This window comes from Triturus cristatus, chromosome 7, assembly GCF_964204655.1.
Source record: "Triturus cristatus chromosome 7, aTriCri1.1, whole genome shotgun sequence".
Lineage (NCBI taxonomy): Eukaryota > Metazoa > Chordata > Amphibia > Caudata > Salamandridae > Triturus > Triturus cristatus.
Genome location: NC_140590.1, coordinates 1424167930 through 1424193448, shown reverse-complemented (window position 1 = coordinate 1424193448; position 25519 = coordinate 1424167930). Strand labels below are relative to the sequence as shown.

Here is a 25519-nt window from a genome sequence, read left to right as displayed (position 1 = left end):
TTAAAATCTGGCGATAGGAAAGCGGTCGCTATGAGTAGAATTAAATACAAGCAAACTGTAAAAGTGGCAAAGCAGAACTGGGAATATGATAAATGGGAGGACATCAAAAGAGCACTCATTAAAAAGGACATGAGAGAATTTTGGCTAATTGTCAGATCAGAATCAAAGGATGGCTGTATAGCCGATGACCCCAACATTGCATCGAGTCAATGGGTAGATCACTTTCAGAGTTTGTATGCTCCGTTGGCACCCACTACTGAGGTTCCATCCCCCCCTGATGCGATTAACGAAGCCATTGTTAGTATAAGCCCCAGGGAGGTAGAAAAGGCCGTGAACAGACTTCCAGTAGGAAAGGCTCCTGGCCTTGACAAGATTCCTGGGGACCTTTACAAGCATAAACCTGAGGTGTGGATACCATACCTTTGCTTACTCTTCAATGCCATTCTTCATGGTGCCCCCATTCCGAACACCTGGGCAGGCGCAGAGATAGTCCCGGTTTTCAAGAAGGGCTCCCCCCTCTTGCCTAGCAACTACCGCCCGATCAGCCTAATTGACGTTAGTCAGAAGCTCTTTGCACGTATCATTCTAGATCGAGTACAAGCCTGGATGGACGAAAAACGAATACTAACCCCTTACCAGGCTGGCTTTAGAGAGAAGACATCCACGGTGGACCAACTTTTCCGATTACAACTTCTTTATTGGAAAACCGTGAGGGTAGAGGGTGGCAGCCTTCGTCGATCTCAAAGCAGCTTTTGACTTAGTCCCCTGGCAAACCCTGTGGGCGGTCTTGGCTGAGATGGGGATGCCTGCCTGCCTTTTGGGGATTATAAAACGGCTACATAATGACAACTTTGCTCAAGTTAGGTGTGGCAAGTGGGGCAAATTGACTCCAAAGTCCCCGGTTAACCGTGGAGTAAGACAGGGATGTGTCCTGGCCCCAACCCTATTTTCTCTCTATACTAATGCATTAGTGGCCCACCTGAGGGGAGTTAAGGACATCGATGCCCCCAAACTTAACAACGAGCAGGTGGTTGCACTAATGTTTGCTGATGATACCCTCCTGGCATCTAAATCCCCTATGGGGATTCAGCGTGCCCTCGATAGTTTCTCCGATTTTTGTTCCCAGAGAGGCCTTGAGGTTAATTCCTCAAAAACAAAATTTATGATATGCAACCCGCCTAAAAACAACGGCCCAAACCCTTCTCTCAATGGTGTTGCACTGGATAGGGTTTCAGTCTTTGAATATCTTGGTGTCACGTTTTCGGACAGGATGGAATGGGGTCCCCAGCTAGCAAAAGCTAAATTGCGACTCACGCAGACCTGCGGTGGGATCCTTAAAATATATAGAGCTTCCATCTCAAAACCGATAGCACCCACCATTGAAATATACAAAGTACAAGCACGGGCTGCATCTCTCTACGGGGTTGAACTATGGGGCCACTGCTCAACTGGAGACATTGGGAGATCAGAAAACTCGTTCTTAAGGTCAATACTGTCCTTACCACCCAGCACTCCCCTTATTCCACTCAGAATGGACTTGGGAGTAAGGTCCATTCAAGACGAAATTGCTTTAAGGCCACTACTGTATTGGCGCAGGCTGTGGGCAACTCCAGAGCTAGTGGATTATCAAAACGATTTAAAATCGTTAATGACCCCTCGTGGTATAGATAACATACCGTGGCTTCTCTATATCAAAAGGGAGCTTATTAGATTAGGGTTTCCTGAACTATGGCACCATCCTGAAACACATGCCCCTAAACTTTCTAGAGCTGAATTGGCAAATGCATTTTGGATAAATAACAAAAACACGATGCTAACCAACAATAAATTAGGCTCATTGACCTTGGACTTTTTTAATATCAAAGAAGATTTCAAAATAGAGCCAGTCCTAGACCTGATGGAGCCTAATGCCTCTAGAAAACTATATATACAATTCAGGTATGGAACATTGCCTTTGAGAGCCTTCACAGGGAAGTGGTCGATAAATAATCCTCTCGACTGTCCAACCTGTGGAGCCCCTAGCGAAACTGATCTACACGTTCTCTTTTTTTGCCCCACATACAAAACTATCAGAAAACGTTGGCTTCGTCAACTCTGTAGGAATTTGGGGACCATACATTGTAAAGTTGCCTACAGAATTCTGAAGACAGACACAGCATTACCTATAGTTTTTTCGCTATCACGCTTCTGGTATGCTGTGTGGCGAAGGAGAAGCTCCCTTTTATTGTCGAATTTGCCGGTATAATGTATTGTTTTTATGATATCTTAACCTTTTAATCTTTTATCTATTGTTTTAATGAAATAACTTGTAATCAATCTAATCTTTATTGTACTCACTTTTTATGTAATTTAACAATTTCTTGTTTTTATGGACTGCTTATCTTTTATGGTCTATGACCGAAATAAAGATTATTTTGAATTGAATTGAATACCTGCACTTTTTCAGCACTGCGGCAATTAGTGGGCGAGTACCGGCACTTCCAGGAGCAAAAAAGTACTGTAAAGTGTTAGTACCTGAATTTCTTTATTTCCATTTAAAGCACTGCAATGTGTGACTAGCTGTTCCAAGTAATTTTTTTATTTAAATTAAATTCTAAGTCTGCTATCCTTTGCTAGCCCATTATACAACCCAGACTACACTTCCCAGAGTGCACAAAAAAAGCCTAGACTAGAGTAGTCATGCCTGGACCTAAGAGATTCCAATATTATGTCTCAATCACCTGCACACAATGCAACAGACAATTTGAAGCCGGCACAAGGGCTGAAAAGACGAAGGGCTATCCTTTACCCCCGGATGCCATAAGTAAACCACCTTCGTCCCTGTGAATCGAGAAAGGTACTGTGAACCGAGAAAGGTAGTCCGTTAAACACACGATTCCTGTCTGTTAGCCTCAGGTGACAGTCGGAAGAGGCAAGGGAAAAAGTAACACAAGCGTGCAAGCTCCGCCTTTAGCGCGCGCACACCTTGTATGGAGAGCGTGCATGCGCGAGCACCTGCCCTGTTAGAAGCGGGCGCTGCGATCTCTATCAGTTGCGCGCGCTCCCTGTCTCGATGGAAGCTTGCGCTGCGGGCCCTGTCAGGTGCTCGAGAGCTCTCGCGCTCCCCAGAGCGAGACTGCCCCGATGGGAGTGGCGCTGCAGGCCCCGTCAGGTGCGCGCGCGAGCACCTGCCTGAATAGAGCTGGTGTTGCGGCGCTCGCGCGCTCCCCAGAGCGAGGCTGACCCTGGCAGTCCCTGGTCCCGAGTGACGTCAGCGGGTGCCGCGGCTCGGTCAGTGCCAGACGAAAGGACGCGGCGGCCGCAGCAGGTTGTGGCTGCCCGGCAGCATCGGAGTCCGAGAGCAGCGAGGCCTGCTACTGAATAACGAGCTTGCAGCTCTCACCGAGGCACGGAGTATTCCCCTGGAACAGGGCACCGCGGCGACGACAATTCGCACAGTCCGACCAGTGAAGTGATCGGGGCCCCGGGACTCCGCGCTCTGGCCGCCGCAGTGGCGCCAGAATGATCAAGATCCAGCGGCCGGCGGGAGTGGGCAGCAGCAGGGCGCTCAGTGCTGTGGAGGTGAAGAGCAAGGTGGGTGCTGCCTTTGCGTCCTGGATCGCCCCCCCCCATTCAAGCTCATCTCCCCCCCCCCCCAATTCAAGCTCATCTTCCCCCCCCCCCCCCCCCCCCCACACACTTTTCTCAGACCTCTCCGCATCAGGGCGGGCTCGGCGCTGGCAGGTGCCTGGCACCCAGGAACCCGGAGTGAGTACACGAAAGGCCGAGGGCGGTGCACTGCAGGTGCAGTGGCTGGCACAGCCCTGTACCGTGGTCCCATAGGCATCCTGCGCCAGCCTGGAATCCTTGGTATTGGTCGGGGTGTCTAGAAGAATCCTTGAAAGCTTGGTTGTTTAAAGTCCACAAACTATAACCTGCTCCCCCAAAATGACGACTGCCCGAAGCGTGTGGGTGGTGGCACCTCCCTGGATACCAAAGCCACAACACCTAGGGTAGGGCACTGGTGCAGCCTAACGCAGCAGGACGGTGAGACCCGCATGGCCAGGGACCGGCAGCTTCTTACCCAGGGGCGTAGCTCTCAGTAGTACAGCAGGTGCAGTAGCACCGCGGCACACGCTTCTTCTGCACCCAGGATATTTGGGACACATTTTTAGTACCAAATGGGATTAGGGGGACACATTTTAGTACCAAATGGGGATTAGGGACACGGACACAATGTTTATTTCGGCCACACGATTTCCTCCTACATCCTTTCTCATATGAGAACCCCAGTATCTTAAAGTGTGTACCCTGTTCCCAGACAATCCCACCAGATCCCACAGCTACCACTGTATGACAAGAAGCAAGATTCTCGATGGGACAGCACAAGGGAGAGAAAGAGCCTGCAGGTTTCTGGGGCATAACGAGTACGGGAACCGATGCTAGTACAGCCCGGCGCAGTTATGGACTCTGGAAGAAACTTCTGGATGCCTGGGGCGGTAGCTGTGAGGCATAGTTGGCTCAAATTCCACAGTAACACTCCCACCGAGTAGAACTGCTGTGGCACCATGAATATCTCTACCTTGGTGGTAGCACCTGTTGTGTCCTGAATTCTCTGGGTTTCACCTTAATGAAAATTGTCATGGCTTTGCTTTGTAACTTTAACCATTTAGTGACTCATTTAGGACCCCATACAGAAATTACTTGTCCCCTTGATTGCAGTATTGTTCTTCATTCAAGTAGTACGTGTATGCAGTTCCTCAGGCATGCTTTGTTCTCTGTACTGGGGTGAATGTATGAAATTGTTCTGCATTTTGTCCATCAATGGTTCTTTTTGAATTTGTCATCCCGAGTCAGACGGGTATGCCCAGACGTGGGTCCCGTGCTCTCCATGCCACCAGATTCAAGGTAGCCTGGCTGATGAGGGGTATTACCCTGAAACAGGTCCCAGGATGCTTATTTCCAGTCCAGGGAATACATGGCTTGGCAGTTCGGTCTGGACGGTTCCCATGAGGTACAGGGTCAAGACTGATTTGCATATAGCTATGTCAGAACTGGGTAGCGAAGTGAGCTAAAAAGCGATGATGGATTCAACCCAGATCTGTGACTGTGGGAGAGTGTCTGTAAAGTTTCGGCTCTCTGTCCATCGTCTCCTTGTGTTTGCTGTGTTCGCCCTAAGTTAGCAGTCTATGCCCAGACGTGGGTCCCTTGCTCACTTTGCCACCAGATACAAGCTAACCTGGCTGATGTGGGATGTTACCCTGAAACTGATCGCAGGGTGCTTGTTTCTGGTCCTGGGAGGACATGCCTTGGCAGTTTGGACTGGACTGTTCCCATGAGGCACATGGTCAAGACTGATTTGTATATTGCTATGTCTGAACTGGGGTGGCCTAGTGAGCTAAAGAACAATGATTGAGTCAACCCAGATCTGTGACTGGGGTTGAGTGTCTGAAAAGTTTCAGCACTCCATCCATCATCTCCTTGTTGGTTTCGTTTTACTTTTCAAGCACCAGTGAATTATATGATGTATTCCAGTTGATTTTACTTTGTGATATTTAGTCTTATGACAATACTTAGTTCTTCGATGTGTCAATTGAGTGTTTCCCTTTATAGTCTTGTTACCCACAATTTGAGGGTATTTTCACCTGTAAGGAATTTGAAAATCAACTGTATTACATGTTTTGTTTTCTGCTCATGTAACTCGAAATAAGTATGTGTAGTTTGATAGGGGAACGACCTACTGCCCTCTCCTCCGTTGACCCCGATTTAAAAAAAATCTATATTCTCAATTTGTTTTCGTGTCTAACAGGTCCCTCTGAGGCATTGAGCTCAACTCATTGTATGTGCTACACTTTTTTTGGGGAAGTTTCTTATCCATGCAGCCCGTCTTGTTTTTTTCCTGGTTCTAGAACCACAACGTAAGTGGATTCTGCTCGGCCCCTCTTCAGTTATACTCCAGAGATCTGTAAATGATGGAGTTCTATCTATTGAAGACTCACCACGGAGTATTGGAATGTCACTAAACATCCACTGTTAATCACACCCTTTATATGCTGGTCTAAAACTATGACGTTTGTCAAGACCTACTCATGTATGTTTAACTGTTTAAGAAGGTAATCGAGACATTTTTAAATTCATCGTTTCATATATTTTTTTTTACATTAAAATGGGGTGGATCAGCGAGGCATGTGATCAGTATGTTTTTGTTTTTTAAAGCCAGACGTTGTCTTCAGGACAGCTTTTGTTTGAATTCCAAACTTACTCGATGTATTTATTCACTATGATCTCCCTCGTTTGTCTCCGCAAAAGGACACTGCTTTAAGCGTCCTGGCTTACTTTTAAACCGTCGCTGCTCACACCTGTTTTAATTTGTGATTTTTAAGCAAATCTGGTAGACTTAAAAAAAAATAAGCATTTTGCTTATGCGGTGTATCGCCCCGCTCAAGGAGTCCATGTACACTTTATAATTTCTAGAATGGCCAAGGCTCGGCGTTTGTATTGTACGCACTTTTATGAAAATTTAAAGTTGTAGCCGCCTGCACTCAATGTTTGTGTATGGTTTCTGAAATCATGTAACTGTAGGTTGATAACGAAACAATGATGTGCCTTTGGAAATTGTTACTGTTTCTCTAGAATTCTCGCAAATGTAATTTAGGTGTGCAGCAGACTTGCTTTCGAGTTAAAAAAGGAACTCATTAAATTACTGCCTTCAGCACTAAGCAGTGAGCACGGAGTGCATAATGTTCTGCTGTGCATATGGAATGCTAAACTGGATTTATACGACGTGCCGATGGTATGGCTTAGCGTTGTTGTCAATTACCTTTCCAGTGCTGCTTTTGTATCTGCTGTTTCGCATTCCTCTTAGGCTGAATGCCAAGTACATCTTTTAATTAAAGGCAGAACAAGCAGGAGTTCGTTGCTTCATGGTGCACTTTTTTGTTTTCTTTTACTATAAACACAAACTCATAATAAGATGGTTCTCTGCAGACATTCTGATAACTAATTGGGGGGGGGGGGGGGTGTAGTACCATGCAGGCCTAGTTTTCGTACACGTACTTATCCCTGCTGGTTAACTTCAGATCATGCGTTTTTCAATCTAAAGGGTCAGCTTAGCAGTGGTAGTCTTGTGTTTTAAAAAGTGTGCTTGTGTTATGCGTTTTTTATAAGGCAAGCGATTATTAACTTCGCTGGCGGCTGACCTAAGTGTATTGGAAAAGTAAAGACAGAGCTCATTGTTCATGCGCTGCCTCACTGTCATGAATGGGGTTGTGGCATTAGGAATGGAACAGCATACAAGTCTTTCATCTTTCTGACATATTGACATGACATCATGTCCAAGTTCACTTGCGCTGCAGTGTAAACATCCGGATTTAGGTCGGTGCTTAAATGTAAGAGTTAAACTGCTTCGAAAGAGTCTCTACCGTTCATGGGTTATGGAGGAAAGTAATGTGCCCGCGATCACTGTTTGCTCAACCGTAAAGCCTGAATAAAAACTAAACACAAAATTCGTCTCCTTAGGTTGCACAGACAGGATTTAAGCCAGTGCAAATCGCCTCCCAGTTGATTCTCTAGCTTTCTCGTTTTCCTCTTACCACTCTGAATTATGCTTGCTCTTCAACGTTTATGATTTGTGGTTGATGCCTCAGCTTTATTAGAGTTATGTATTCGATTATGCAAACAAAAACTATTACCACGTGAAATGGAGAGGTGTCTTTCGCAAGTTTACCTTTTTAGAGTCCTATCTGGGTGTGACTGAAGTTGGTTAAGTAACTTGAAAGTATGACTCAGTTTGTACTTGAATCATGACTCTAAAATACAACCGCTTTAGAAAGAATTTATGGGTTGACTAGATTAACCAAGCACGGCTAGTTACCCTTCCTCATTGCACACTAATCGCTGTGACAACAAAGAATTTCCTTTAAACTATCCAGTTGTTGTTGACCAGTGAAGTAGAGTTTTAAGTAGTTGTAACATTTTTTGCTTGCTTCTTTGCCCTGTCTTTGCGCTGCAGGGTGAGAATCCAAGTACAGAGGGTCGTCTCCAGACTTTCACAGTGAAATGAGATTTGGGGGGAAAAGTAGTAGACTCTACTGTGCTTTAGCATCAAATGGCTGCGACTGTCTCTGAAACGAGACCAGTTTCCCCCCTCTCCAATTGCCCTGATTATTTTTGTATTGGGTAATGACCCCCCTGGTTGGCAATTGTCAGGAGCATGAAATGTGCGCCCTTCTATCAGAGTAGTCTGTTCACTCAAGCACATCACGGGAAAGGTCAGGCTGCTACAGTGGGACTGCTGTTCAGGTGGAGCGTGCTAGACAGCGTGTGCAATATCTGTTGGAAGGCTTACCAAGAACTTGGAGAGGCTTTGAGTCCATCTATTGCTTACCATTGGTTGGCTTTCCTCGTCACTCTCTTTTGCCTACTTATCCGTGTCCCAGCTTTTTAATGTTGTTTGGCCCTCTCAGAGTATTGTCTGTGCAATTTTTGCCTGGCAGCCTCGCTTCAGGCCTTTCAAGCACTGCTTTTTCCCCCTTTTTTGTGATAGACCCTATTAGAGTACATGTGTTTTCAAGCAGTCCCCCTAGTGTACGTCTCTCCGCCTCGTAGTGCTCTCCGTTGCCAGCTGCTTCTCCCTTTCCCGAAAGTGTTGCTCTCTCCCCATGCTTTCCTCTTTTCTTTCCCCATCACCAGTTGCTTTCAGTCCTACCATGCTCCTCGTTCTTTTGTGTCTCCTTCAAAGGCATTTCCCCCAAACCGATTACCCTCACCCCATCGCCCCATTGTTTTTGCTCCGGAAACCACTTAAAATAAACACTTTTGTGTAACAAAAAAAGACAAGTGTTTTTTTGTATTTATTTTTGTAGTGGTGCGCCCATTTGCAAAATGACTGAGTGGCTGCGTCAAACAACTTTAGCTGCACTGCATTGCAGATGGTGTGCAGCATGGATAAAAACCATTAACAAAAACTTATAGGTCACAAAGGCGTGATTAAGGCCAACAAGTTGAACAATTGAGCAGGACCCCACCACTGTTTAAAGAAGAATGTTTGCAACTGACCTGATGCAGTAATAGTGTACTTCTGCCCACAGAGCCCAGCTACACCTCCAATTGTTTATTTATTGTGTGTTTGCCTCTAACCCTGTGACACTTAGTCACTCCAACACTCAGGCTTACGACTCAGATTGCCTGTATGTAGGCAGAAAGGTGTGAGGGACCAATATGTGACCATCTCGGTGGCCGCTTCGACCCTAGCCACATTATGAGGTGTGTACCTAATGTGATAATACATGCCCCCCCCCCTCCTTTCCTTTCCATTTGTGTTAGGGAGTGGCCTAGCTCTATCTTCCATCTTTTCTGAGCTGTGGATTTGGGTTGGTCAGCAGTAGGATAAAGTAAGCCACAGAGTTCAGTGATAACACATGTGTTACATGACTTAGAGAGCAGTAATTTTTCATAAGGGACCAGAAAGCACTGGGCCCCAGGCCGCATTGTAGGGTGCATCAACCAGTGCCTAATCTACATATAGTGCAGTCGTTTGGTTTCATGCATAGCGTGGTCGGAGCGCAAGCTCTCGAAGGGTAACAGCCATTCGGTATCAAACAGGTAGCCAATTGATCTACAGCCCGACTGATTCCAGTGTGCGAAAGCTCGAGAGTCTAGACCCGGAGTGAAATTCAGGTTGCTAACAGTTGACATTAGTGGAGAGGGGAACGTAATGAGACCCTTTCGTTTAGCCACTCTGTCCCAAACAATAAGGGATGCTCTAATAATAGGAGAGGGGTAGAGACTCCTGGGTCGGGTGGATTGAGAAAGGAAAAGAATTCTCCACAGGGGTTGACCGGCCATTGTCCTATTCAGGAAAAGCCAATGCTTCAGAGTTGGCGCGACCATTCTAGGAGGAACCTAAGCTGGGCAGCCTGGTAATATCGCGAGAGCTGGGGCACGCCCAGACCCCCGTCCTCGGAAGATCTGTAGGATAGCTTGTGCTGTATTCTGGGTAGTTTCTACGCCCACACAAAGCGATCGAGCTCCCACTGAAGAATCTGGAAAGTTCCTGGAAGCGGCTCCAACAGGCGCATTTGGAAAAGAAATAGGATTTTGGGCAATATTGTCATTTTTAAAGCTGCAGTGCAGCCAAGTCACAAGAGAGTATACGGTTTCCATCAATATAGCTCTGACTTGATATGCTGCATCAGCTTTCTATAGTTGAGAGTGGCCGTCGTATGGGCTGCAGCAGTGAGGGCGACTCCTAAGTACTGCATAGAGGTGGATGACCATTGGATGAAGTAAGTCTGTTGTAGGGATTCCTGTGTGGAAATAGAGTTATAAATGAAGAGCTTGAGATTTATGTATATTAACTTTAAAGCCTGCCAACAGATCAAAACCCTCCAATTCGCCAAGGAACGCAGGTAATGAAATGGAGAGGATCCTTCTGCGACGCTAAAACATCATCTGCATACAGACTAATAGTGTGTTGCTCAGCTCCTAGGACAATGCCCTTGATTATTAGATTATCGCGAATCCTCTAAGCCAATAGCTCCATATAAAGTTCAAACGGGGGTGATTGCAGGCACCCCAGTGGTGTGCCTCTGGAGATCTGGAATGGAGCAGAGGAGTATTCTTTCACTCTGACTGTGGCTGATGGATGGCTGTAGTTACTAAGGACCTAGTTGCGAAAGCAATCTCCTAAGCCGAAGTGTTTGAGAGTGGGCGCCAAATACAGCATTGGAACTCTGTCAAACGATTTTTGCCAGTCTATTGCTAAGAGCATACACCGCTGGTCAGATCTTCGAGCCTTCTCTAAGATGCAATTTTCTCATTGTATTGTTGCTGCATTGACAGGTGGGGACACAGCCTGCTTGATCAGGGGAGATGAGGTCTGGCAATAGAGGACCCAAGAAACCTGCGAGAAGACCTGTAAAAAAAATTCAGATCTAAGTTTAATAAAGATATTGGCCTATAGGAAGCGCAGTGGCGTTTATTCTTCCCCGGCTTTGGTATAACAACTATAGATGCTATTTGCATTGAAAAAGAAATTGAGGTAGGGCTGTCAATATCATTAAATAACCTAGTAAGAAGAGGGGCCAGGATAGAACAAAGTTTTATCAAAAATGGAAGTGAAACCATCAGGGCCAGGAGACTTGAACAAGGAGAAGGGATTCCTGCCCTTTATTGGGTGTGTAAATAGTCCCTAGGGTGAAAGAGCATGAGCCCACTGTTATCATGTATGCGAGAAGCCTGCCTTTATTTTAGCCCACTTGGGTCCCACTGTCCTCCTGAAAGATTTAGATATTAAAATAGCTACCCCCGTTGTTTTGGTGGTGTTGGATGAGAAGTATTGTTGAGGAACAGCTTTAGAACGGAGTTTGAGTATCCCCAGCTATGAGGTGTGTTTCTTGAAATAAGCAATTGTGGGCTCCAGATATGAAAGGATAGTATGCCGTTTAATAGTATTGTCAAGCCCTTAACGTTGACAGTGAGGGTCATCGAATCATCAGTCATGTGCCAGATGAGTGAAAAGTAGCTAGGTGAATGCCTTTATGGAGGGTGATAAAGTGCGCAAGGACATGGAGAGCCGAACGTTGTGGAGGACCCTGCTCAGGTAGGGGCAATGTGAGATCGCTTTAAGTAGGCCACCTCAGAAAAAGAAACAAAAACACACAAGGACAGCAAAACAAACAACTTTGATAACATGATAACGACCATCATTGTCCAGGTTGTGCTACTCTTTGAAAGGAGATAGAGGGGTATGCAGTGGCCATTACCTACCAGCCAGGCCCCTCCAGGGCCCCCGCTGAGCTTGCTGGAAGCGAAGGAGAAGATAAATGTCCTGATTAGTGCCATCGCATCTTTGGAACAGTCAGGCTTCTTAAGGGGGCGTTGATATCCCCTGCCTCCCGTGAACAAGAGTTCCGAGTGGAAGTGTAGTGCTTTGAAGAGGATGCAGCATGGACCAGATCATGACCCTTCCAAGCAAGTCTGATCTTCTCAGAGACACCAACACCGACTTTTGCTTTCTAACTATTGTCTCTGGGTGCGAACCTGCAGAAAACATCTGCCTGTTCCGCCTCTATGGCCTCCAGCACTGGGCTGCGACATACGAAGGGATTCTGGGTCTGAGTCTTTAATGTTTAACAGTTGACATGCCTCCTGCAGTGAACTGAGCTGATTAAGTTTTCCATCCATTTGGAAATCTATTCGGAAGTTGTGGTCCTTGGTATTGAATCGGGTATTTGGCTCAGGCACCTCAGAGGATTTGCTCTTTCATCTGAAAATTGTAAACACACGTCAAGGTGTCAGCCGGGGCCGTCTGAGCCCAACCCTATGAGTGCAATTAAACGGGATTTTTGTCTCAGGCGATAGTTTGGGATAGAGCAGATCTGATCAGTTACAAAGGATGTGATGTAATCAACGCTTCAACACCCAATGGTATTCCTCTAATACGGATATTATTTAGTCTAGACCTGTTATCCAAATCTTCAACATAGGCCTGCAGATCTAAGTGTTGGTGTTGAAGGCAGAGGATCTCCTGTTGAAGTTGTTCAATTTCCATATCTTGGCCGGACTCTGTCTTCCAAAGATGAGACCCTATCACCTAATATGTTCAAATCTCATCAGGCTTCTTTGAGGTTTGCAGATAAGTCCCATTTCACAGTGTTAAGGTCATCGCGCAACGAGGTGAAGATAGCCTCAATGAAGGAGCGGGTGATGAGCATCAGGACCGTCTGAGCCCTGTGCAGAGTCTGCACTCAGTCTGGGAAGTTCACTCCGTCAGAGAGCTCCGAGTCTTAGAAGCATCTCCTTGAGTGAACATTCTTTTTTCCCTTTACCAGAAGCCATGTTATCAATATATCATAATTACTGGTGTGGGCAAGACAGGGTCCATCAACGCACCCTGAGCTTACCCCCGCAACATGTCAGGTTAATAATAGTCCATGCAGAGATCTGTGGTCAATAAGATATGCGTTCCAGAGAACATAGCAACCAAGGCACCCCGAATCAGATAGAAAGCAACCAGAGAGGAGCATTGTGAACAGCGCTGGGGTGACTGTATGTTTCCACCAGTGGCTCAGTGGACAGGGGCAACACAGGTTACATTCGTAGTCCATATCCCCAAGGGCCACCAACAGCTGTAAACTAATCCTCCATCATAGCCAGTCACTAAAAATCTGCATGAGGAGCATGTGCCTCTAATGGCTCTAACAGATCGGGTAGGGTCTCCAGGTGCAGCATTCACAGCGACTCTTAGCTCCCAGGGAGACCATAGATATTGTGGACAGAGCTCCTCACCGGTCCAGCAGATCAAAGTGCGTATGCAGCCCTGATTTTTCTGGGCTTTAGACCTGGTGACATTACAAATCTCTCCTTGTCTGACTTCAAACTTAAATCTTACATGTTCTTAGCAGCTAAACAACTGATTGCCCAGTGGTAGAAATCTGCAACTACCCTTACAGTTCAGGAATGGGCCAGCAATCTTTGGTCATTAGTGGCCATGGTAGAAGTGAATGATGTGAGTTATAAATACTAGAACCTGTGGCACCGTTTAGTGGACTACCTTTCAACCAGAGGTACACAGTTTGTGTTCAAAAGTGTCTTAAGATCCTTGCGTCTTGTGGCTCCTAAAAAGAACTAATGTGTTTTGGAACTATTGACTAAGTGTGAGCGAATAGAGTTTGATAACAGCTGGATGGTGTTGCTGTCCTTGACTGTGTTGTTACAATCTACGATAATTTTACCCTGGGGGAGTGAGTGCGTTGTGGGAGGGAGGGAATTAGTGGAGAAAACATTGTGTGTGCAAGTAGATGCTTATGTTGCTAATGAATTGGCATTAGTCCCTATTAATGGAGCTTCCCTTGTAAAAGACTAATACAAGTTTATTGGAGATAAAATATAGTTTTCTGTAGAAGTACAACATGCAACGAATTGACTCGTAGTTTGCAGGTTGTTGCCAGGGCCTGGCAAGTGCAGAATGTTGGGTATCGGCAGACCTGGAGGCAACCCTTTCATACTTTTTGTGCATACTGGTTTTTCCTTAACCTCTTGTGGGCTGTGAGGAAAGGACAAAGACTTTGTAATATGAAACCATACGTGCCACAGCACTTTATAAAGGACTTTGGCAGACAACTTGTGAAATGTTTGTTTCAGGTGTAAATGCAAATTCGAAAATAGCATCACCATACATGCTCCAGAACATCACTGGCAATACCAGTAAGTCGGGCTGATGAATAAAAGTGCCCTTTGTGTCAATGAAGGGTTTAGGCAGTCAGTAAGTCCTCATACATGCACGGTCACTCATCTTTGCACTCATGCATACAATCATCCATTCACTGGCCCATTCTTGTATTCACCCCCTAAACACACCCACAGTAAAATGCACACAAGCTTAACATTTTCTCTAAAATAATCCAAGTAGAAAAAAAAGAGAACCTGGTGCCGCCTATGCTTTCAATAACAAAACTACACATGGCAGCAAGTATTTGTTTGCTAATAGTCTATTGTTTTAAAGTTCAAGCATGGCAGACAAATTTCAAACAAAGGTGTTCGCCATCTTGGAATGGTAAACCATACACTATTGCCAACAGCGTTGTTTGATAGTCTTCTAGTTTAGAGGAAGTGACCATGTGGGATGCGGCGCACTGCAGATGAAATGAGAAGCAAGCAAGTGAGCCGTTACCACTGTCTGGAGAGGTGCAATATCCTTTTAAGAAGTATTAAAATAAAAAGAGAAGCAAAAAATGATATGGGGTTCTGTAAAAGAAGAAAATTCAAAACTGTCCAACCAGACTTGACACTGCAGAGCACTTATTTTCAGGTGGATGTATACATTAATCCGAAAATGCAGTCATTCAAGGTTTTGACAGCCAAAGACTGTGGACCGAACCTTTACCCCTTGCAGTTTGCAGTCCTGTGTGGAAACGGAGTGTACATGACATTCAAAAGGACCAGTAGCAGGAAAGAGCTAACCCTAAGGCCCGATTTGAATCCATATGGATATATATTTGTATATGGATGTATTTAATAATAATTATTATTTTTTTTAAATCGCAAGATACAGACAAATGGAAGAAATTTGTGCAAGATTTATTACAGCACCATTCTTCTCCCATTAGGGTTTTGTCAGAGGCAGGAACGCATACCAAAATCATTCCCTACATAAGTTTATCTGTGACATGTATCGTAACCAAATGCCTATCTGTAAGCTTTAGTGCAGAAAAATAACAATCCACCCTTAAATGCCTGTTTTTTTTAACATATGTCTGTCATAATTAATGTGTTAGTCCTAATGCACTAATAACTTTTCTCAATAAACATATCAGACCTAGTTCTACAGAAATATTCTTTCCTAGTGAACCAATCAGGCCTGTACTATTGACTTACCACCATAACCTACTTGAAGCCTTCTGGACTGGGATAGTTTACACATAGTGTTAAAACTGCATAGTACTCAAACTTAGTTGTCAAGGCAAAATACTATCTCTCCTAGGGAGGTCGAACAAGGATTCTGACAGTACAAATCTTCTGTACTCACTGTTGATGTAACCAGCACCAAAACCCATACCTACAATGGTAATTCGCAAGATTCCTTGTAACAAAATAGCTATCTGTAGGCTTTAATACAGAGTAATAACAATCCGCTCTTAAATGCCTATTGAGTAACTTATGCTTTTCACAATCAGTGTCGCGTCTACTGCCTTTATTGTACCTTTTCATTATAATCACTCTGGCCGTTATCCTTTATCATTGCTTGGCACTATAACCGACTAAGACATGCTGTGCTGGTTCATAGACTTCCTCCAGGCAACTGGGAGTAGATCATAATAACATTTTAAAAAGTACAACATTCAGTTTTCTCCTCTTCTTTCACGTCACTTGAGCACTCCCACTAGCAGTTTTCTTGTCTTATGCACTCATCACATAAGACCAGGCGACGGATGCATTGCCAAGCCAAACTTAAAAACCCATGTGAATTAGGCCAGGACACTGCTCTCAAACACAAAACTCCACTTTGAAGTCTAAGGTTAATGGCTGCTCTTCTCCCATCTGTGCTGCTGCCAGAGGAAAAAAAACAACTGTAATTATGATACTTTAATAGCATTACAATGTTGCATGTGTGTGAACTTGAAAGTTCAAGATCAGGCAGCCATATTCCTAATGGCTCAGGCAGTTGGATAAACAAAATCGCTGCTGCGTGGATGGGAAGCACTTTTTCACTCAACTTCCACCCAATCAAAACGCGTACACCTGGCTGCCAACACGTGGGTGGATTTGAAGCTCCTCTCCTGGTGGTGCTACTCAAAGCCCTTTTTATGTTAATTACATGTCGTCTGGTGATGGCTGCACTGTCGAGCCAGACCTAATGAGTGAAGCTGATGAACCCCCTCCCCCCCCCCCACACAAATCTGGTTACTAGTAAATGTTGAAAATAAGCTTTGACTAGGAAAGCTCACGTGAACGTTAATTGAATGAATGCTAATTTTGAGAACCTTGCCTACCTGTTGGGAGAACTCCTAGTTCCTCTGTATTCAGCTTTCACCGCCGCAGCCACTGGGCTCCTTTCTTCAGCGCGTCTCCCCCGCCGCCGCCACTTCACATCGCGGAGGAGAGCGGGGCGAGACCACAACCCCCAGACTACCTTGCGGCCGCCGCCGAGGCGCTTAAAAGATTGCGGCTCCCTCGGGGGAGCGGGAAGCCTAATTTTGAGAACCTTGCCTACCTGTTGGGAGAACTCCTAGTTCCTCTGTATTCAGCTTTCACCGCCGCAGCCACTGGGCTCCTTTCTTCAGCGCGTCGCCGCCGCCACTTCACATCGCGGAGGAGAGCGGGGCGAGACCACAACCCCCAGACTACCTTGCGGCCGCTGACGCCGCCGAGGCGCTTAAAAGATTGCGGCTCCCTCGGGGGAGCGGGAAGCCTAATTTTGAGAACCTTGCCTACCTGTTGGGAGAACTCCTAGTTCCTCTGTATTCAGCTTTCACCGCCGCAGCCACTGGGCTCCTTTCTTCAGCGCGTCTCCCCCGCCGCCGCCACTTCACATCGCGGAGGAGAGCGGGGCGAGACCACAACCCCCAGACTACCTTGCGGCCGCTGACGCCGCCGAGGCGCTTAAAAGATTGCGGCTCCCTCGGGGGAGCGGGAAGCCTAATTTTGAGAACCTTGCCTACCTGTTGGGATAACTCCTAGTTCCTCTGTATTCAGCTTTCACCGCCGCAGCCACTGGGCTCCTTTCTTCAGCGCGTCTCCCCCGCCGCCGCCACTTCACATCGCGGAGGAGAGCGGGGCGAGACCACAACCCCCAGACTACCTTGCGGCCGCTGACGCCGCCGAGGCGCTTAAAAGATTGCGGCTCCCTCCGTGTCGCGCGCGGGCGGAGCCGGGCTAAGCCCGGGCAAAGGGCGGGCCGTCTGTGGCCGTCCGGGGCTGGACTGGGCTGGGTTGGGTCACCCCCCTAACTAGCTTAATCCGGACTCGGGGTTTGTTTGTCGCTGCTTAAAGTCCGTCGTTAAGGTTTGGCTAGCGAAGGGTCATCACGTTGTACTAGCTGTGGTTACAATTGCCTTAAGTTATTTGTTACAGTGTGAGGTATGTCTAAATCTTCCAATAAGGGCTCAACAGTGGGAGGATCAGGGACTTTAGACGCCTTTTTAAAGAGAGCTGAAAATGCTGTATCAAAAGAAATTGAGATTTTTGAAAAAAGGTTGTCATTAGAGCCTTTTGCCCAGCTCATTCCGGCAGTGCCCATGCAGACACCTCATTCTATCTCTTCTGGGCCTGCCTTAGAGATTTGTGATTCTAGCGGCCAGCTTATTTTGAATGTTTCTAGTCCTTCTCTCTCCCCACCAACCTTACGCACTAGGCAATTAAAGACCCCCTCTGTCGCCCCTGTTAAAGTACCTAAGGGTAAGAGAAAAGCTACTCATCCCCCTAATGGAAACCGCCATTACGCTAAACAACCTAGGAATAAAGATCCTGGTGAGGGATCGGCTCATCCGGTAGGCAGCTTAGTGGTTGAGGCTACTCCTCAGCTGGGAAATGGGTTTATGGAGCCTGGGGCTCAAGGGGATACAACCACTTTGAGAGACTTGTCAGCTGATTTTATCAAGCAGCTGGACGAGCGACTAAGTAAGTTTATATCGCCAGTCTTGGACAGACTTAGTGAGATTGACAATAGACTTATTCTAATTGAACGCCATATCGCTGGTCAATGTGCTCCGGTGTTAAGGCCTAATCCTTCTGATCTACTTCCCCTAGGGGAAGTCACTTCTAGAGTGTCTGAGATGGTTAACTCTATGGCAACTTCTGTTGCGGGCCCTATAATTCCCGTACTACCTGCTCAGGGAATTAATCACGTTAGCCCAGGTTTGAGGGGTCTCACTGAAAGTCATAGTGCACGGGGACAGCTGACACACAAGGAACGTCCACTAAACTTGCCTCCAGAGGCATGCCCTTACACGGTTATTTTGGCTAATGTCCCGAAAACTTGTGATGGCAAGGAAGAACATTGGTCCTCCTTGAAAAATAAAACCCTACACTTTTTGGCTGGGAAGACAGTCTTGGGGAGTCACCTCTTTGATTGTTTCAAAATGGTGAGAAGGGTCCAATGGTTGGGGAAGTCCAACAAGACCCTGAGGGGTGACTGTTGTTGTGAATTTTAGTTCCCCCGACATAGTTGATCATATTTTAAGACAAGCAGGGTCTCTCAGAATTCAACAGGACCACATTAATGTCCTCCCTTTGGGCTTTTTTTATCCACCACCCTTTTCAGGTCTGGTTAGATCGAGTGAGCGCCCCTTTCAGCAAGTTGCTGCAAGTAATGCACTGTTTTTAAAAAATAGATTCGAAATCCTTAGTACTTTAGATATAAATGATTGACTCAGGGATAGTGGAGAGTATACCAACAATGATGTCTTCAGTACAGTACCTTCCAACTCCTCTGGGTTTTTATCTTCTAGGTCATCTGTTGTGGATAACACTGTCAATTTCACTGCTTTAACAATTAACAACTTACTTTTACAGGCAGAGGCTGCCATTAGTGTTACTCAGAGAGGTTCTGAGGTAGTTTCTGTAACAAAGAGAGGAACAGCTCCTATCTTTATTCCTGATAATTTGGGTGTTGAATTGCCTTACAATAGAATAGAGGTTGACCCCTTACCTTCTTCGCCTAAATTGGAAAATTGCTTAATTAAAGAACAAGTATGTGTAAAGGGCACCCCAGCAATAGATTCAATTTCTGCTTTATCATGGAATATTGCGGGTCTTCGCTCTAAACGAGATGATCATAATTGGAGGGCCTTTCTCTCAACTCATCACATAATTGCTTTACAAGAAACATGGGAGGCAACAGATCCTTATTACCTGGATGGGTACCAATCCTTTATCAAATACGCTGTGCCCTCTGTTATGGGGAGACCACGAGGGGGTCTTTTGTTACTATTCAGTTTAAAATTATTATATAGTATTGAGCTGTTAGTAACTAACTCTCCTCATATTTTAGCGGTGAAAATGGAATGTGCCAACCTGCCATAATTTTTGGTGGTTAATTTTTATAACTCATTCACTAGGTCGGATGAGTTAGAGCATCTCAAAGCACTGCTCAGTTTTCTGGACGAGTATGATGCAATTAATGTTAAACCTTATTTTCTTTTACTTTTTGGTGATTTTAACATTCACGTATGTCATCTTAATTGTTTGGTAAATAACTATCATGATTTATGCCCACAAGAGGCTACCCACTTTGAACATTCTAGGGGTGGGACTTTCCTAGAGAACATGGTATCGTCCTATTACTTATACATGCCTGTTCAAGACCTGCTGGTTCCTGTTCATACGTTTACGGGTCAAGGCCATGGTAGCACTATCGACTATATTTTTGTACCACGCATTATGATGCACCTATTGGGCACCTTTCGTGTCACTCAAAACGTCTTAAGTGACCATAACCCACTCTCACTGGAAATTAAAGTTAAGGCACTGAGGAAAGATGTTCTCTTGCCTTTGATTCATAACACAAATCTTGAGTCTACTAGTCAGGGACGACGACTGAGATGGGATGTCATTACCCCGGCAGACTTCCTTGACAACTTATATGAAAGTAAAAAGGAGGATTTTAGCTTGTGTCTTTTGCCATTGGCTCAACCGAGGGTCATTCTGGGCGCTTTTGAGAGAATTACTAAACATGTTGTGGGGAATCTCACCACGCACGGGAAACCAAAGCTCAAGAAATTTAAAAACTGGTTTGACCATGCCTGTTCCAGTACGCACTCTGCCCTCTTATTGGCACTGAAAGACCCCGGTAACAATCCTGGTAAGATAGTCGAGGCTAGAAGATGTTATAAAAAAGCAATAAAGGACAGGAAAAGCGAGTTAAAAAAACAAGGCTTGGGATGATTTGTCAGACGCAAGCACCCAGAAAAACAGTAGCCAGTTCTGGAAGGTGATTAACAGTCCCCTTTTTAATGAGCTGGAAAATACCAACAAAGAATGTCATATCCCGCCAGATAAATGGGTGGCCCATTTTAGCGGTCTCTATTCGGAGATACAAGAATCTAACCCAGTAAAATACGCGGATATTACATTAGCCTCAAGAATCCTTTTTAAGGAGGAAGAGGTCCTGGTGGCTATTGAGTCCATGGCAATAGGTAAAGCCCCAGGACCGGATGGAGTCCCTGCGGACCTTTATTGGGCTGACCCAAGGTTTTGGGCTAAACTTTTAACCCGTGTGTTTAATGCTGCTTCTGAGGCCGGTGCTCCTAGATCATGGGGCAAAGCTGTCATCGTTCCTCTTTTCAAAAAAGGTTCAAGAGAAGACCCGGCTTGTTACCGGCCCATTTCTCTCCTGGACTCCGCCATGAAAGTAATGGGCAAAGTGGTCCTTGCTCGTTTAACAGTGTGGTTGGAGGAGCAATCTATAATCTCTGACCTTCAATATGGGTTCAGACAAGGAAGGGGTACGGTCGGCCAATGCCTTAATTTACATCTTATTATAGGTAAATACACGGTCGCTAAGCAGGGGGACCTCCATTTAGCTTTTATGGATTTGTCCACTGCATTCGACCTTGTAAACCGACAAAAATTATGGGCCTTATTAGCCGTTTTGGGGCTTGACCCGATTCTGATTTCTTTCTTGGCTGTCATCCATGAGGATACCTCCGCAGTTGTACGTTATAGTGAAGACGGAAGACAGACCGATGCCTGGCAGGTAAAGCGTGGAGTAAGACAGGGGTGTATTCTTGCACCCCTACTTTTCTCGCTTTACATTAATAATTTGGGACCGGTTCTAACCATGGTTAGTAAAGACATTCCGAAAGCCGGCTCCAAAATGATCCCCGCATTACTTTATGCGGATGACACAGTTTTGTTGGCTAGAACCGCGAGAGGTTTACAAGCTCGCTTAAATGGTTTTTATGATTTTATGGTCTCTTTAGACTTATTAATTAATTTTAAAAAATCACATTCCATGACGATTGGCTCGGGGAGAGCGAAAAGGGTAAAATTCTTCTGTGATGGGCAGGAATTAACCAAAGTTCAGATGTTCCCATACCTAGGGGTCGTATTTGATGACAGATCATCCTGGGTCCTACAACGTGCTCAGAAAAAGAATAACTTAGCCAGAGCTACAGGCGCTCTGTTGGGCTTTGCAAAGCGCTTAGGGTGTAAACCGCTTCCGGCTCTATTAAAAATCTATAGTGCGAAGTGTTTGCCCATGGCACTTTATGGAAGTGAGGTCTGGGGTTACAAGGCTTCTCCTGACATTCAAGTAGTAGAAAATAACTTCTTTCGGAAATTGTTTTCTCTTCTCCCTTCTGCACCTACTTTTAACATTCATGAGGACCTGGGGGTGGGATATGTTGCTGACCAAATAGCTGTGGCCCCGCTACTAGGTTGGCTGAGGGTCTGGGCACAACAGCCACCAAACCTAAACCAACTAATTATCCAAGATTGTTTATCTTTGGATAAAGCCTCGGCTATCCCATGGATATGCTACATTAAAAACCACTTGAAGTTACTTGGCTGTCCTGAACTATTTACCAGTCCTTGTGCACTGAGTAAAGAGCAAATCAAAGCCATTAAGTCCCAATTTTTGTCTAGAGCGATATCGTCAAGGGAAGGAGATGAGCTGGGGAAACCGACAGTTAGGAGGTTTGTCATGTTGAGTTCAGGTAGTGAGATCCAGCCTTATTTAACCTACATTAGCAAACCTTTCCATATGTTTTTGCTTATAAGGTTCAAGCATGGTTTACTCCCTTGGCTCTTGGCCTATCCAAAAGGCTTTTTTAAGGAAGGAACTCTAGGGCCTTGTCCTTGTGACAACATTTCTGAACAAAATTTGTTGCACATGTTATTCTTTTGTAAATTTTACTCTTCCCAGCGCAAAAAATACATCTTGCCGATCTTGAAGAATTGTCAATTTAAGCAAGCAAGGCCTGCTCTGGCTTATTTACAAATGTTGGAGTCTCCCTTGATTTGTTTTGGGGTCGCTTGCTTTATTGTGGGTGCATTAAGAGCAAGAAATAGGGCTCAGATTATTTAGTCGTTCCCCTCATTTTCAATGAATATGCTGATGTTGTTGGAATTTTTTTTAAGGAGAAATGAATTTTTAGAATGATTTTATTATTGAATGAATTAAATGAATTGAAAGACATACTTTTATTGTACCTTGCGCCAAACTGTACCGTATTTAATTTTTGTGTTAATAATTTTTCTTGTAATTGCATTTGCCTGTATCCTGAATTTCTGTCCTGTGCTTTGATGGTTTTAAAATTTTAACCGAATAAAGCAAACTTTGACTTTGACTTTGAATGAATGCTTCAAATTGATTTTTCGGCTATAGGCTGTGATCCATCACAGGTTGACAGAAGAATATGCGAAAATGTAACAGAAAATTCAAATTCTGTGATGTGAAGGCCCCCAGTCTTTGGCTGGCCATACTGTTTACGATCCATTCGTGTGATATTCACCAAAAAGTATTAGCAAGTGCTCTGACTCTCAAATGATCACCGAGGCCACGCTGAATACCAGGATATTTGTTACCCCTTTTCTAGAATGGAGCCTAGATAAGCTTTATTTTTCATCCAGCCTCAATTATATAAAACTGCGGAACTTCCCTTATGACTTGCATACACTGAGAATAGTTTTCCTATTGTACTGGACATTTGCATTTACGTCTGCATTTTTGTAGACCAAGCTCTACTTGCACGCGCTCATTTGCAGCATGTGGGTTCATTGCAATAGGATGTCTATTGAGTTGGTGGTTATTGGTACTTACATAATGTAACACTTGCTCCGAGGAAACTGTCTAGGGTGCACAAGAGCCTTTTTTTAATACATCGCTGTATTTCATTAGTATGTAGAGCACTATAAAGGAAGGAAGACGTTAGATCGCGGAGTGATGAGTGTTTTCAAATGGGTGAGCCTGGGCAGTGCTTCCAATGGAGTGCTCCATTATATCTCAAAGAGAAGCAGACACATGCACGAGCCTTTAAATATAGAACGAAAGCCAACGGGATTTAAAACAGGCAGAAAAGTGATGTCCTGTACTTCCGTTACTTTCGTAAGCTGAAAACAAGCCAGGGAGGATTACAAGCAAACTTTTGTAAAGCATTCTTCTAATTAGATGCTAAATTTGTCAATAGTCTATTTAATCTGATTGCATATGTCTGGCATAGTTAGTTGACTGTAAGCGTCTGCAGACGAAGGAGTGCCTTAATCTGCATTGGATCTTGTTTATGGTAATCAGTAGTTAGAACTGCATTACCTATTCACTTTTTGATTAGTACTTTTGTAACCACTGTATCTGAAGACTGTATCTTTTATGAATCGGCCATCAATTACCCCGATTCGCAGTATTTCACAATGCACAAAACTGGTAATTTCTGTAATGTATATATCCAGAAGAAAGACGCACCCACAGTGGAGGCCCACACGCATTCATGCTCAATTCGTTTATTTTCCTCCGGCAGCACAGCAAAAACCTTGACAAACTCGGGCAGGAATCACCATGAAAGTTCCAAAGCGTTTTGGGCGTCACCGCGCCCTTCATCTTAGGAAATGGCATGTATGAAGGGGCAGCGTGATAGGTCAATAAAATAGAGTTCCTAAGTCCCGTCTACTGGCGTCTCTGCTAATGCAGTCTGGTACCTGCAGTTTTTTATATATGAATTATCCTATAGTAGATCTTGCTGCCCTTTTCTCCTAATCGAATAAAAAAAAAAAAACACAGTAGGTTGCTCGTGTTACGGGTAATCGTGTGCTGTTCTTGCCCAGAGAAAACCGTAAGTTGCTCCGTAGGTGCCATTTGAAGTAAAGCCACTGGACCCGCTCTTCCACAGGGGGGCTCTCTCCGCAACCCGGTTCAGGCCGCAATAAATCCAGAAGAAAGACGCACCCACAGTGGAGGCCCTCACGCATTTGTGCTCAATTCGTTTATTTTCCTCCGACAGCACAGCTAAAACCTTGACAAACTCGGGCAGGAATCGCCATATTTACTGGACTTGGCATAAGGACATACTAATTTTGTCTGATAATTACGTTTTTGATTTTAATACATTTCAGACTATGCTTGTTTACAAGTCAATAGCATTGTTGAGGAGAAGCACTAACCCATACTTTTAGTAATAAACATGACATTAAATTCTGTCACGTAGGAGAAAGTAGTGTATTCAGGTGCTTTTCCTAAATGGTAATAAATAACAGACACTTTTCTTAACAGACTGCCTTGGAGTAAAGATAAACCATCAAGGAAGAGTGTTCTGAAAAGTCAGGCGATGCTTTGTGTTATCTGTTATCTTAAAGGGATACACAGCCAAATATGTTATAGATATTGTTGATAAGAATTTTAATTGCATCATTAAAATACTTTTTGCATGCACGTTTTAGTTTCTGAACAAAAGCTGTAAACCCAATGACTGATCATGGAAGCAAACTAAATGCAAGTAAATATGCCTGGGAGATCAGTGAATATTGCTATCTTTTTTTTATCTGTCACTTCTACACTGACGCGTAACCAGCATGTGGTTTCTAAACTAAAAATCTATTATGATGTTGTCAGCATAGTAAATACTTCGAATCACTTGAGCAGATTTCCATATTAAAACAGCGTCACTAGCTAAAAGGAGCCTCATTTCTGTTCTCGGAGCACTCAACCTCTAAAAGAGCTACTGGAGCAGATTTATGAGAACAACCCTCCCTAACTATTGCATGCAAAATGAGATCTCAATTTTCAGTGAATGTTTTTGACACATGAGCCTCTGGACAAACAATTTAACTACTGAAGACCGTATATTTTGTATTGGTGACATCGTTTTAGAAATCCGGGATGGCTATCATTAGGCTGAGGGTCCTGTATCAATGTTAATCAATCTCCAAGAACACTTTGCAAATGAGAATAAGGTGGACATTCGTGAGTCCCGTCCAGGCAAATGAAGTAGATGATTAAAAGTATCTGTAGCAATGTAGAATCTACAGGGATATTGCCAAAGCTCAGACGCTTACAAATTTTGGATTCCAATTGTGCTTCATGTCCGTCTCCTTGACCCCTGCATGT

At 44.7% G+C, this 25519-nt stretch overlaps 1 protein-coding gene across 1 annotated transcript in view; it reads left to right on the top strand.

The window, feature by feature from the left end:
- The first annotated feature begins 3004 nt into the window (after positions 1 to 3004).
- PARD6B (par-6 family cell polarity regulator beta) overlaps positions 3005 to 25519 on the top strand; it is a 58132-nt gene continuing 35617 nt past the window's right edge. The window contains exon 1 of the mRNA XM_085619146.1: positions 3005 to 3573. Coding sequence (XP_085475272.1) covers positions 3502 to 3573 — 72 coding nt within the window. The 5' untranslated portion in view covers positions 3005 to 3501. The remainder of the gene's footprint in view (positions 3574 to 25519) is intronic.